At 41.0% G+C, this 13,618-nt stretch overlaps 1 protein-coding gene across 1 annotated transcript; it reads left to right on the top strand.

Annotated features, from left to right (window-relative positions):
* The first annotated feature begins 997 nt into the window (after window positions 1–997).
* Window positions 998–9,805, top strand: TRAPPC6B (trafficking protein particle complex subunit 6B). The gene is made up of 6 exons (XM_074957107.1): window positions 998–1,264; window positions 1,739–1,806; window positions 5,091–5,208; window positions 7,220–7,303; window positions 8,478–8,571; window positions 9,622–9,805. Exons 1-6 carry the CDS (start codon window positions 1,169–1,171, stop codon window positions 9,651–9,653), a joined length of 492 nt encoding a protein of 163 aa, XP_074813208.1. The 5' UTR covers window positions 998–1,168; the 3' UTR covers window positions 9,654–9,805.
* The last annotated feature ends 3,813 nt before the right edge of the window (window positions 9,806–13,618 follow it).

The following is a 13,618-nucleotide window of genomic DNA, read 5'->3' as shown; positions in this document are numbered from 1 at the left end:
GTAAAATTCCTTATTTGCTAATCTAGGTTCCCGCTGTTTAGGTTCTTTTACTGCATCCAGCTCTGCGGCATGCTCACAGAATTAGCATGAAATGAAAATCTCTCTTGCTCCGTATCCCGTAGGGACTTGATGGATTTGGCTTTGTGGTGGTGTGCGAAGTTTAGGTGAACGAAATGGGCCAATTTCCCATCTGAAGTCAACAAGCAAGGGGCCATGAATGAAAGATGGGTCACTGTGTTGGTGCTGGGTGGTGTTGATGGCCTGGCCTAGATGATCTGGTCTGGCCTTAAATTCTATGACTAAAATAGTGAGGGTGAGGTGATAAGATAAATGTGAAGAAAGAAAAGTAAAAAGAACAGGAGGACTTGTGGCACTTTAGAGACTAACATTTATTAGAGCACAAGCTTTCGTGGGCTACAGCCCACTTCATCGGAAAAGTAAGTTTCTGCTGCATCTCTAACATCATCCTTAGTTTAATCCCAGCTGTATCTGCAGAGGTAGGGGGTGCCATTATAAATTTACATCCAGCTTGTATCCTTCCCCAACTCACGCACACCCTAGAGCTGCCAAGATTTTTCTCCTGTAGACTGCGATTTGTCCCCTTTATAATGAGTATCTGCCACAAAGAGAACTCTGTTACTGGCATTAGCTTAAAAAAAAAAGTTAAAATGCCATTGACCAAACGATATCGGCAGAATGTCTATAACAGCTTTCAGAGCCGGTAAAGCTACTCGTATGCCCGTTTAAAACATGAGTGAGACCACGGGCTGGGCATGGGTGTAAAGGGGAGCCATTATACCTAGGCTATAGGGAGAAAAGGGACCTCAATATTTTAGAATATCTGACATTAAAGTAGTCCACAAGTTTCACACCCAGCATCCTCTTCCTCCTGGGACTACATCCCCTCATTCTAACTTTGCAACCCCAGGCCTCACCTCCCCCTCCTTTGCGCCGCATTGCGCAGCGCGCTCCGCCCACCCCCTTACGCTTTTCTCCCGGGGGGCGGGGCCCTTGGAGTCTGACAGCGAGAAGCCCCGCCCCTGCCCGGAAGCCGCCCGTTGCCTTGGCAGTGAGGCCGCGCTGCTTCCCGGAGCGGCCGGGGCCCGGTCTGGGAAGGAAGGAGCCGGGGAGACAGCGCGAGGCCGGGCCCTGTCCTCCAGCCCCCGGCATGACCAGGCCGGAGATGGCGGACGAGACGCTGTTCCTGCTGCTGCACAACGAGATGGTGTCTGGGCTGTACCGGGCCGCGGAGCACGGCGAGGGGGTGAGGCGGGGACTGCCGGCGGGGCGGAGACCGCTATTCACGGGCACTCGCACGCCTTGGCCTGCGGGCGGTCTCCCGGGGGTTCCTTATCCAGCTGGTCCCTACGCCCCTGCTTGGCACGATGCCTGTGCCCGGAGCAAAGCCCGCCCTACCAGGGCCTCTGGGTGCCGGGAGTACCGTGGGGCAAAGCCCAGCCTGGCGCTGTCCTAGCCGAAGCCAGAGAAAGAAAAACATTAACAAGTTTATTTCCTGAACTCAAAATATCTGATTCTTTTGTAAAATCTTTCAGGAGAGCCGGCTGGCCAGATCTTACTATTAGCATGTGTTTGCAGGGGAGGAGCACGAGCTGAAATAGCATATCGTAGTCTATAGCTTGAAGTCATTTGGGATGGATGTGTTCTTATTTTCCCTATACACCCGTGCTACAAAACTGGCTTTAACAGAATATGAATATTTAACTTTTGTATCTTCTAGGAAAACGGACGATGCATCACTAAACTGGAAAATATGGGGTTTAGAGTAGGACAAGGATTAATTGAAAGGTAAGAATGGTGAGATTTTAAAAAGTCATCCTATAGCCTAGCCGCCTCCCCCCATGTCTCACTTTGCTGTCTCTCCCCCCCCCCCCCCCCGTAACTCTTTCCCCAGATATACTGTGTGGACTGGAGCCCTCCATGAATTTTTGGTATTGAAGTAAGGTTTACAAGACTGTACTTTATAGCATCACTTCTAGTGCTTTTTTAAAGAGAGAGACAATGTCAGCTCACCTTCAGACCTTTGGTACAGTATCTTCAGGCCTTTGGTACCTTCAGACCTTTGGTTAGAGTAGCTGACTTTAATGGATGATTGAATACTTTTGTTAGCAGTCCATCTACTTCAACTTAAAATCATCCATAATTCTTGGATGAATGCAATCTAGTACAGGTGATTTATAGTTCTTTAATTGTCACTTGTTCTAGCACCTTCTCTTTCGACACCTCATTCTCTTATGGTTCATATTTATTACCTGAAGATAGGATGCGGTGGAGATAAGTATATGGTAAAGACTGAGGCAAACACATTACATAGTTACTCTAATGTCCTTTTCCTCATGAATTGTGCCTTTTAGGCTTTGTCTACACCACAGAGTTTTGTCGACGCAAGTTACGCTGACATACAGCCATTGCTGTAGTTAAACTGCTGTGGCATGTCCACACTACACTCTTTGTGTCAGTTGAGTGCATCCACAATAGCAGCTTTTGCATCTGCATCGATACAGAGAGCAGGGCACTGTGGGTAGCTATTCCACTGTGCAGCTGGCTGCAGGGTGCTTTGGGAAGGGTTTGCAATGCCTCATGGGGACAAATACAGCATCACATGATGAAAGTTTCTCAATCCCATTGTTTAGTGGGCATCCTACTAGATTGCTAACCGCTTTTCAACTTTCCTGGTAACGTGCAACCTAGTCATCTCTGTCAGAAAGCATGGCTCCTGCACTGCTGTTCAGTATTGTGCTGTGTGTTCCGAACACAAGGCTATTGGGAGGAGCCCAATGGGGGGCTATTTGGCTGGGGGATGCCTTGAAGGAGCATATTAACACTGATCCACAGTAATGTGTGTTGCTGTAGTGTGCTGAGCCTGGCATTGTTTGTTTGCACCTTTCTATGAACCATCTAATGATTGCAGTGTGTGCCCGAAAAGTAACACATTTTAAATCACTTTTTAAAGTAGCACTCGGTAATATGACCAAACTGATATTGCTAAACACTAACACAAACCCACAGAAGTGTATATGTGTGTGTGGCAGGGAGTGTGTGTATGAGAGAGAGACAGAGTATGTGTTGGGGGTGTGTGCATGTGAGAGAGAGACCGAGTGTGTGTTGGGGGAGAGTGAGTGTTGGCATGCTGTCTCCTTAAGTTCAGATAGCAGCCGGAAGCATCCAATCCTGAGGCAGAAGCTGGTGGTGCACAGATAGCTGGTGTCCCCTTATACCCCCAGCTCAGCAGAGACCAGTACACTAAGAAGGGGAAGGGGACACCCTGACATCAGCCCCCCATCTCACTCCCTGGCTCAGTACAGCACAAGTCTCTTCCCCCACACCCCCAGTAGCAGCAGCCCGCCCTGCCTGCCTGCTGCTGTGGTCCTAGTGCCAGGGAGAGCAGGATTCCGCATTAATGTTTTGATTCAGTGATTCCCACTGAATTCTCCCACAGCCTCCTCTCCCCACAGACCAAGGAGATCCACCTCCTTCCCTGTAGTCCAGGCAGGAGTGCGTTTGCTGCCAGAAACCAGCATGTTCAGCTGGGCAGTAGCTATGGGAGTTCTCTAGCTGAGCAGTTTCAAAACTTCCTGGGGTTTTAAAGGGGAGGCGTGCATACCTGTGTAGCTGGATGCAGGGCAGCAGAGTTCAAAACAGTGAGCAGAGCGGTCATGGTGGCCATTGTGGGATACTTCTTGGAGGACAGTTACGGTGACATCTACACTGATGCTTTTTCGATCTAACTTTGCCGCAAAAAGCTCTACACCTCTCATTGAGGTGGTTTTATTTTGTCAGCAAAGCAGGAGAGTTTTGTCGGCAGGAGGAACATTTTAGTGTGTATACCTCCACTATTTTTGTCAACAAAAGCTGCCTTTTGCTGACAAAACTGTGTAGTGTAGACAAGACCTTACTCCCTTATAGCCCACCAGACTTATTGCTTCTCTGACAGGCTTACCACTTTTGATATATTTCATTAATTTCTTGTTTTTTCTGGTATTTGTTTTTCAAAATCCCTTTTAGCCCTCCTAATTTACATCATACATTTTATCTGCCACAGGTTATGCTCCTTGCTCTTGGTTGCAGTAGGGTCAAATTTCCCATTTCTTAAGGATGCCTCTTTGACCCTCCTGAACCTTGCCATTTAACCATACTGTATTATTTTTCTTGTCTTCCTGTTTTTTTTTTTTTCCTTTAGGAATGTGATTCACTTATAGTTTACTCAAGTGAACTCCATGCTGAATCTAAAGATTTTAGTTTCCTCACTTTTTGGGTTTCGTTGATGGTTTGTTTTTTTTGTTTTTTTTTTTTTAAATCCCCTTTCCTAAATGTATAGGTGTGTGTGTATATATATGTGTGTGTGTGTGTGTGTATGTGTGTATATATGTATATGTATGTATATATAGTGTGTGTGTGTATATGTATGTATATGAACAAATAATGCTAGTGAGGGGCAGCTGGAGGTAAACTATATAGAGGGATGGAAAAACAATTATTAAAAATAAGTGCCCCCAGAATCACTCTTTTTAGGAAGGTGCGGCAAGTGAAAGGGTATGTGTTTGTCTCTAGGGACTAGTTCTTTTGCCATATTTGATGGAATTTTTGTTTTGAAAATAATAGTAAACATCCAGTAGTATACCATGTGTGAGCAGTATGTTGTCTTCTGACAATTATTTTAACACAGTTGCTGGTGCATACATCTGAAGCATCACGTGCAAACATTAACTTTGCTTGTCTGCTCTACCTTAATACTCAGTGCTTTGAATCCTTCCTGCATCCCTGTCAGCCATTCTTTCCCCGGATTAAAGTTAGTGAATTCAAAGATATTGGTCCCACCATAATTTTGCCACATCATGCATAGGTATTAAGATAACATAAAAGCAACACACAATAGTATGCGTACATGAGTGACAGTGGTCAAGGGAGTCTAATATTTGAATTTTCTGACTGTGTTATATACTTAAATCTCAACCAATGTTGCATATAGCTTTTTTTGGTCATTTACTTGACATGTGGTCAATTGAGAAAGTCACTGAACACCTGCGTTTACTTGAACAAAATCAACTTAACCATTTCTGTTCTCTTCTTAGGTTTACCAAAGACACTGCCAGATTCAAGGATGAGTTAGATATTATGAAGTTCATCTGCAAAGATTTTTGGACTACTGTATTCAAAAAGCAAATTGATAATTTAAGGACCAATCATCAGGTATTGATACTGCAGCATAAGAGTTAATTTGTGAAGCTTGTTATAAACATTTTATTATTTTGAAGGAATAATAATATTGCTTTAGTTTGTCTTGGTCTGAAATTAATCATACACATTTTCCATCAGGGATAACCTTTTTCTTTATATGGTCTTAGTTTAAAAAGTAGCTGTCCTTAGTTAAAAAGAAATGTTTTAGATACTACTTTCAATGCAGACTTGACTATAATAAATATTGGAGTGGTGTTATAATGTAGACTTGGCTGTAATAAAAGCTTAGAGTGATGTTATAGTCTTTTGCTATTTTAAAAGACTAAATGCCCAGATCATCAAAGGAATTGAGGCTTCTAACTTTCATTAAAATCAATAGCTGCTTAAATACCTTTGAGGATCTGAGCCTAAATGCCTGCAGTCCCCTAAACATTCTTTGTAGTACTGCTGCACCAACAGACCCAATGCAAGTACACAGTCCAAAAATGGAGATGGCAATTGTGATTGAGTTTTGTTGTTGTACAACACATTTTTACCTACCTGAATAATCATTTAATAGAAAGCAATTGTCAGACATGCTATCTCAAACTGCCTGCATAATATTTCTCTAGAATGAGTTCCTTGAACCATTTTTACTTTGAAGTCATTATTGTATGCTTTTGAATGTTGCCATTTGAAATATTTCCACCCGGCTAAACACATTTTGTATGAAACAGTTGACAAAATTTCACTGCAAATTGGCATCCCACTGATATGGCTCTGTATCCATGTCCCTTCCTCTGTGGAGCTAGCCAGTTCTCAGAGCTATAGCAGAATCATGTAAACAGCTGCTTTCATTGTTAGAGCCTCAAATCTCTGTTTTTTCTTTCCAATAATCCATGATATGGCACAATTCTCATGATAAAATTAGGGATGGGAGACTTGTATGAGGAAGAAATGGCTGCAAAAGGTAAACTCTGTAAAGTATTTAACTTCCAGTGGGTATTTTATCACCAATACAATTTAACAAGGAATGCTTGCAGATTAGAAACTGTATACTCAAATTTAATAATTTGTTCTTTGTTCTAATAGTTATTATATTCCAAAAATATTTGAGATCTGTAATAGCAGAGCCTTAAACAATGTCAGTTTTATATATACCTTTAAATTCATTTCAAGTAATGTTAGGTTATAAATTGACAGAATCATCCTTACCTCTTACAGCCAGAAATTAAACTTGGAGACATTTTCATTGCATGCTTAGATCAGCCTGTGCTCTTTTTTATACTTTCTGTTACATAAAGTTATGTGGGCACCTTTTTAATATGTGCAGAGATGAATTATTAGAATCCTCTTTTATGCTGTTCATATCAGGGACTAACTCATGTCCATATCCTCTCCAATGACTTTTTATTCTTAAATTATTTTGGGGGAAAGTAGTGGAGAAAAAATTTACAGTTTCTTAAGTATTGAACAAATATTAAAATATTAACAACAAACAAAATTTAATACATCAGAGCTGCTGTTAAAATTATTCTACAGCACTGGAAAGACTTCTCCCAATTACATGTAAGTCATCAGGCAAATCCCAGCTTCACAACTTTAACCCTTGAAAGATTTGTGCCAAAACTAAGTTAGGTATGCAGATACCACAACAATGAATATGCTTTGCGAACCTGGGTACATTACAGGATTCTAAATACAAAGAAAGTATCTTAAGAAAACGTTATACACTTCTTATCAGCAAATTGATAATATGTATTAATGTAATATTGTGGTTTTGTATAAACTTGCAATTTGAAGTATCTTTTCTATGGTTCGTTTTTAAATTTTATTTTATAAAACTTAAAGAAACAATTCAGTTTAAACTTTCTGCTCTTTATTCTTTATATATAGTGTAGATCCAGTTTTCTGTTTCAATCTGAAAAAATTTCTCTGTATTTGTAAATATCTCTTACAAAAAGATGAACTGATTCTCTCCAAAAACCTTGATTACAATATGTTGCTAAATATCCTGCTAAAGGAAAAATTTCTTTTCCTATAGGGTATCTATGTACTTCAGGACAACAAATTTCGTCTCTTGACTCAGATGTCTACAGGAAAACAGTATTTAGAATATGCACCTAAGGTATGCTTCAGCTGTAGCCTAGAAAATTAGCAGTTTTAGATCTGTATTATCTTGATTCAATTGTACAAATTCTTATGACTGGAGTTGTGTGGATAGAAAAGGTACAAAAATGCGTTTGAAGTATTTTCTTTGTAAGTGTTAAGTGTTAGACTAGATATCAGTAATGTTTTCTACTATATTTAGGTACAGTGAATGTGACTGGTGGGTCAGGAAATAATCATGGTCATTTTGAAGTTTAGCTGTGTCAAGTTTGAGTGGCTTGTCTGACAGAGCTAGGTCTGCACAGGGGTCTCTTCTGCTCTGCCTGTGAGTGGAACATCAACAAACAACACACCTTGCTCTATGGGGAATACTGAAATGGGAGTGACCATTAGCCTCTCAAAACTTTTTTCTTTTCCTTTAGTAGAAAGCATGTATTATCAGGAACCTTCCTGTCTTTCTCTTCCATTCCTTTTCTCCTAATTCCCAAGAGATGGTGAGATTATACTAAAGTGATGCTCAAAACAAGCTTTCAAAGATATTACATTTTTATAAGAAATATCTTCCATCAGATTTTTATAAATAGCTCTTAGTTGTATTAATTTAAATACTGTATCTAACATAATAGGTTAGATAAGTTACATCAGTGCCTCAGCAGAGACTCTGCTGCTCTGAAATGGTTTTGGTCAGAGTGGATGTCAGAAATAGTATGCTCTATTCAATTATAATATACTATGAATAGCTCTTAGATGATAGCTTTTGATCTCTTAACCTAAGCCATGACTATGGATCTTTATAATACTGGATAGAGTCTTGGGAGATTAGCCTCTTTCTGTCTAGTCTGCTTGAGATACTGTTTTCTATTTTATACATTTTTCTGTAAAAATATTTGGAGATATCTTTAAGTTCATAACATTTACCCATTTTCTCAGGATAAGCTAAGCTCTGATTTGCCAGCAGGTGTCTCGAGTTTAAAATCACTCCCTAGGTATTCTGGTATGAAGTTTATATACCCTCTGGCCAAATGTCTTGCAAAATGTTAGCATGTGCTCAAATGTTGAAACAAAACCAGAACTACCACATAGGCTGTTTTTATGCATTTGTAGTTAGATTGTGATACAATGCTAGTATACTTTTATTGTAAACTTCATTTTCAATGATGCTGACATAAAATAAAATGTAATTTTATGTTTAGTATCTGGCATTCACTTGTGGACTAATCAGAGGTGGCTTATCAAATCTGGGAATAAAGAGTATTGTGACAGCTGAAGTTTCAGCAATGCCTGCATGTGAGTACATCTCAGATTAGACAACTGTTGTAAGATCATTTAATAGGTTTCTTTATCTACTTCATCACTGTTCAAGTGTTCAGTGTAGGACTAGAATTTAAAGCTGTACTAAGTGTGGATGTCAGGAAATGGCTTATTTTGAGTATTATTGAAGGTTGTTCTATTGAAAGAGCAGAGAAGGCTAGCACAAAGAAAAAACATAATTATAAAATGAAAAGCAAAACCAAGAAAAATACATAGAAAAGAAAGACTGGGGAAAATGAGAAGCAGCAATCAAGCCAGGATGTGGCAGTAGGGGAAAGAAGGGGAAGATTCCAACCAAATGAGGTTGAGAATTGCTGTTTGAATATCTTCTACCTCTAGAAAATGACTACTAATTTTGTAGAATTCCAGGTGCCAATGCGATTTAACTTTTTTAGTGGTTCTCAAACTTCTTTACTGGTGACCCCCTCACATAGCAAGTCTCTGAGTGTGACCCCCCCCTTATAAATTAAAAACAAGTTTTTATATATTTAACACCATTATAAATGCTGGAGGCAAAGCGGGGTTTGGGGTGGAGGCTGACCGCTTGCGACCGCCCCGTGTAATAGCCTTGTGACCCCCTGAGAGGTCCCAACCCCCAGTTTGAGAACCCGTTTTAGTACAACTTGGATTATCGCCTGCAAAATGAACATGGTATATGTAGTTACTGACAAACTACCCAGTCTCCACTCCTCTTCAATATTTACATGAAAGCACTAGAAGGGGTGGTGACATAATGGGCTTTAAGTGTGTTCCCACAGGGCTTTGCACTAGTTTAAATTGTTTTTGTTTTTAACAGATTTAAAATGAAATGGATGCACCTTTGAACACAGACAAACTTGTAAAAATACTTTTAACTGGGTTTAACAAATGTAGTAGAATGGCTAGATTTGTTTTACTGGTGAAGAAGAGGACTGCACTGTCTCCTTCTAGCTCTTTTGAACAAAGCAAGTATGAGAAGTTGCTGCCGTTGGAAGGATTTGCAGATAATACTGATATTTTGTAACTCGATTCTGCTTTTCTTTGCAGGTAAATTTCAGGTGATGATACAGAAGATGTAGAACATGTTCAGATCGGTGTATCTGCCCTTTTAAAAAAACCCTGTGTACACTAAACATGTCTTGATTCATTTAGCTTCACCTGTATACCTTATAAATTATAGTAGCATGCAGCAAAATTCCTGCATTATGTAAAGTAAATATTAACTTAATAAAAATAGTTTAACACAATATTAGTATCTTGGTATGTACTAAGACATTGGGGGAGGGATAGCTCAGTGGTTTAAGCATTGGCCTGCTAAACCCAGGGTTGTGAGTTCAATCCTTGAGGGGGCCATTTAGGGATGGGGGCCAAAAAAAAAATTGGTGATTGGTCCTGCTTTGAGCAGGGGGTTGGACTAGATGACTTCCTGAGGTCCCTTCCAACCCTGATATTCTATCATTCTATGATTAAATATCCACTACAATACACATTCAGTTGATTAAATAACTTTAACAGAAATACATGCATTTCAGTTACTAGATTGCTCTATGATGAAGATTGCAGGAAGATGTTGTTAAGGTTCCTTCCCCACTCTGAACTCTAAGGTAAAGATGTGGGGACCTGCATGAAAGACCCCCTAAGCTTATTCTTACCAGTTTAGGTTAAAAACTTCCCCAAGGTACAAGCTTTGCCTTGTCCTTGAACAGTATGCTGCCACCACCAAGCGTTTTAAATAAAGAACAGGAAAAGAGCCCACTTGGAGACGTTTTCCCCCAAAATATCCCCCCCCAAGCCCTACACACACTCTCCTGGGGAAGGCTTGATAATAATTCTTACCAATTGGTACAGGTGAACACACACCTAAACCCCTGGATCTTAAGAACTATGAAAAATTAACCAGGTTCTTAAAAGAAGAATTTTAACTAAAGAAAAGGTAAAAGAATCACCTTTGTAAAATCAGGGTGGTAAATACCTTACAGGGTAATCAGATTCAAAACATAGAGGATCCCTCTAGGCAAAACCTTAAGTTACAAAAAGACACAAAAACAGCACAGCTTATTTTACAAGCCATTAAACAAAAGAAAATCTAACGCATTTTTTAGCTAGATTATTTACTAACTTTACAGAAGTTGTAAGGCTTGCATTCCTGATCTGTTCCTGGCAAAAGCATCACACAGACAGACCAAACCCTTCCCCCCCTCCAGATTTGAAAGAATCTTGTTCCCTCGTTGGCCATTTTGGGTCAGGTGCCAGTGGGGTTACCTTAGCTTCTTGACCCTTTACAGGTGAAAGAGTTTTGCCTCTGGCCAGGAGGGATTTTATAGCACTGTATACAGAAAGGTGGTTACCCTTTCCTTTATATTTACGACCCCCCCCCCCCATCACAGATAGGGGGAAACACTGGCTGTGATTTCTTCCTGGAGCTTTAGGAGAAAACAAGAGTTAATAAGACACATGCATCTCTAAATATACTACTAACTGTATAAAGACTAACAATATTTTCCACATCTTAAGGACAATTTGAACCCGTTGATTCTGGGAAACTTTCACAGGAGAGTGCATCAGCCACTTTGTTAGAAGCTCCTGAAATGTGTTGTATGTTGAAATCAAAATTTGGAGAGCTAAACGCCACCGAATAAGTTTTTTATTTCCCTTGGCGGTATGAAGCCACTGTAGCGCAGCATTGTTGGTTTGCAGGTGGAAACGCCGTCCCCAAACATATGGGCGTAGCTTTTCCAGAGCGTAGACAATGGCGTAACATTCCTTTTCACTGATTGACCAGTGGCTTTTCCTCTCAGACAGCTTTTTGCTGAGAAGCACGACAGGATGGAACTCTTGATTCAGTCCTTCCTGCATTAAGACTGCTCCCACACCACGCTCGGACGGATCTGTGGTTACTAGGAAAGGTTTGTCAAAGTCTGGGGCCCTTAGCACACGGTCAGACATGAGTGTCGCTTTAAGCTGGTTAAAGGCCTTCTGACACTGTTCAGTCCCTTGAACTGCATTTGGCTATTTCTTTTTGGTTAGGTCTGTCAGTGGGGCGGCAATTTGGCTGTAGTACGGTACAAATCGCCTGTAATATCCGGCCAAGCCTAAGAAGGATTGGACCTGTTTTTTTTACTTTGGGACAGGCCACTTTTGGATAGCATCCACTTTGGCCTGTAGGGGGTTGATAGTTCCTTGACCCACCTGGTGTCCAAGGTAAGTCACTCTGTTTAGGCCTGTTTGACACTTCTTAGCCTTAACAGTTAGTCCTGTCTCCCTTATGCGCTCAAAGACTTTTTGTAGATGTTCCAGGTGGTCTGCCCAGGAATCTGAAAATATGGCCACATTGTCAAGATAGGCGACTGCATATTTTCCCAATCTCGCTAGGAGACCATCTACAAGTTTTTGGAAGGTGGCGGGTGCATTTCGCAGCCTGAAAGGGAGCACATTAAATTCATACAGCCCGACGCGTGAGGAAGACTGACCTTTCCTTGGCGGATTGATCTAGTGGTACCTGCCAGTACCCCTTGGTTAAGTCCAAGGTAGAAATGAACTGGGCCCGTCCCAGTTTTTTTAACCGTTCATTTGTGCATGGCATTGGATAGTTGTCTGGGCGAGATACAGCATTTAGCTTACAGTAGTCCACGCAAAATCATATCTTCCCCATCTGGTTTGGGAACTAGAACCACTGGAGATGCTTATGCACTGCCAGAAGGGCGGATTACATCCATCTGTAGCGTAACCTGGATCTCCCGTTTTATAGCAGTTTTGTAAAATCAGGATGGTAAATACCTTACAGGGTAATCAGATTCAAAACATAGAGAATCCCTCTAGGCAAAACCTTAAGTTACAAAAAGACATAAAAACAGGAATACACATTCCCTCCAGCACAGCTTATTTTACAAGCCATTAAACAAAGAAAATCTAACGCATTTTCTAGCTAGATTACTTACTAACTTTACAGGAGTTGTAAGGCTGCATTCCTGATCTGTTCCTGGCAAAAGCATCACACAGACAGACCAAACCCTTTGTCGTCCCCCCCCTCCAGATTTGAAAGACTCTTGTCCCCTCATTGGCCATTTTGGGTCAGGTGCCAGCGGGGTTACTTTAGCTTCTTAACCCTTTACAGGTGAAAGGATTTTGCCTCTGGCCAGGAGGGATTTTATAGCACTGTACACAGAAAGGTGGTTACCCGTTCCTTTATATTTATGACAGATGTATTTTAAAAATCTTTAAAGTTGGAATTGAAAACCTGAAGTATGGTAGAGTGGGCAACTTTTCCCCTCCCTTTTTGTTCTTTAATAGTGTTAGCTAGAATCCTGTGGGTGAGAGTGAATGGATTGTAAAAGGAGGTGAAGAGCTTGTACATTTCAGCAACTGCAGGGGTTGACAGAATAATGGTATGTTTGTTTATGGGATGCATGAGTTTTGCTCAATTCAGCATTTTGAAAGGTGATGACGTACTACCAAGCAACCTTTTAACTCTGCATTAACATAGGAATTGTTTGCCATTAAATTTCCTAGTTTTTTGAATAGGAAAAGCTACGTTGTTGGTAGAAGTTAGTAGCCATTTAGGCTGTTGTAGATCTGTCCCATAATTTGCATACTGAGACATCCAAAACTCCCCCCAATCAGCTGGGCTTCACCAGCCATGAACCTAACCCCTTCTCTAGTGGCAGGCCCCCCACCACTGCAGCTGAGAACAGATGTCCCCGAAGCCTTCACTACTTGGTATACAAACTCTTCTGTTGCTGTTACTCTCCCCCCACATCATACAATCCACCTTGAGTGAAGGACAATTTATGTTACAGTGGAATGGTGTTTCTCATCATGTTTTGGAATGCTTAGAGAGTGGAGTTTGTGGCAGGATCAGTGAGAGAAATCAGACAGTGTCTGTTCTAATACTACCAGTTCTTATGTTTGGGCTAGAGAGGGAATGATTCTGTTCTGGTGGTTATGGCAGCCATGTGGGAAACCTCAGATCCAGTCCTGCCTTTCTCATCACTTTTTCATTATTTATCCACAATAGAACAGCTTCAGCAGAAGGTGAGGACATCTC

The sequence above is a fragment of the Natator depressus genome, chromosome 6 (assembly GCF_965152275.1).
Source record: "Natator depressus isolate rNatDep1 chromosome 6, rNatDep2.hap1, whole genome shotgun sequence".
In the NCBI taxonomy this organism is placed as follows: Eukaryota; Metazoa; Chordata; order Testudines; family Cheloniidae; genus Natator; species Natator depressus.
The sequence above is the reverse complement of the archived record's forward strand: the minus strand, read 5'-3'. Positions and strand labels throughout refer to the sequence as shown.

What these genes read in the sequence shown, in the direction of transcription:
- TRAPPC6B (XM_074957107.1), top strand. Translation starts at nt 1,169, where the DNA reads ATGACCAGGCCGGAGATGGCGGACGAGACGCTGTTCCTGCTGCTGCAC. An exon ending in GGACAAGGATTAATTGAAAG is followed by an intron (nt 1,807 to 5,090) that starts GTAAGAATGGTG and finishes TTCTCTTCTTAG; the next exon opens with GTTTACCAAAGACACTGCCA. An exon ending in ATTTAAGGACCAATCATCAG is followed by an intron (nt 5,209 to 7,219) that starts GTATTGATACTG and finishes CTTTTCCTATAG; the next exon opens with GGTATCTATGTACTTCAGGA.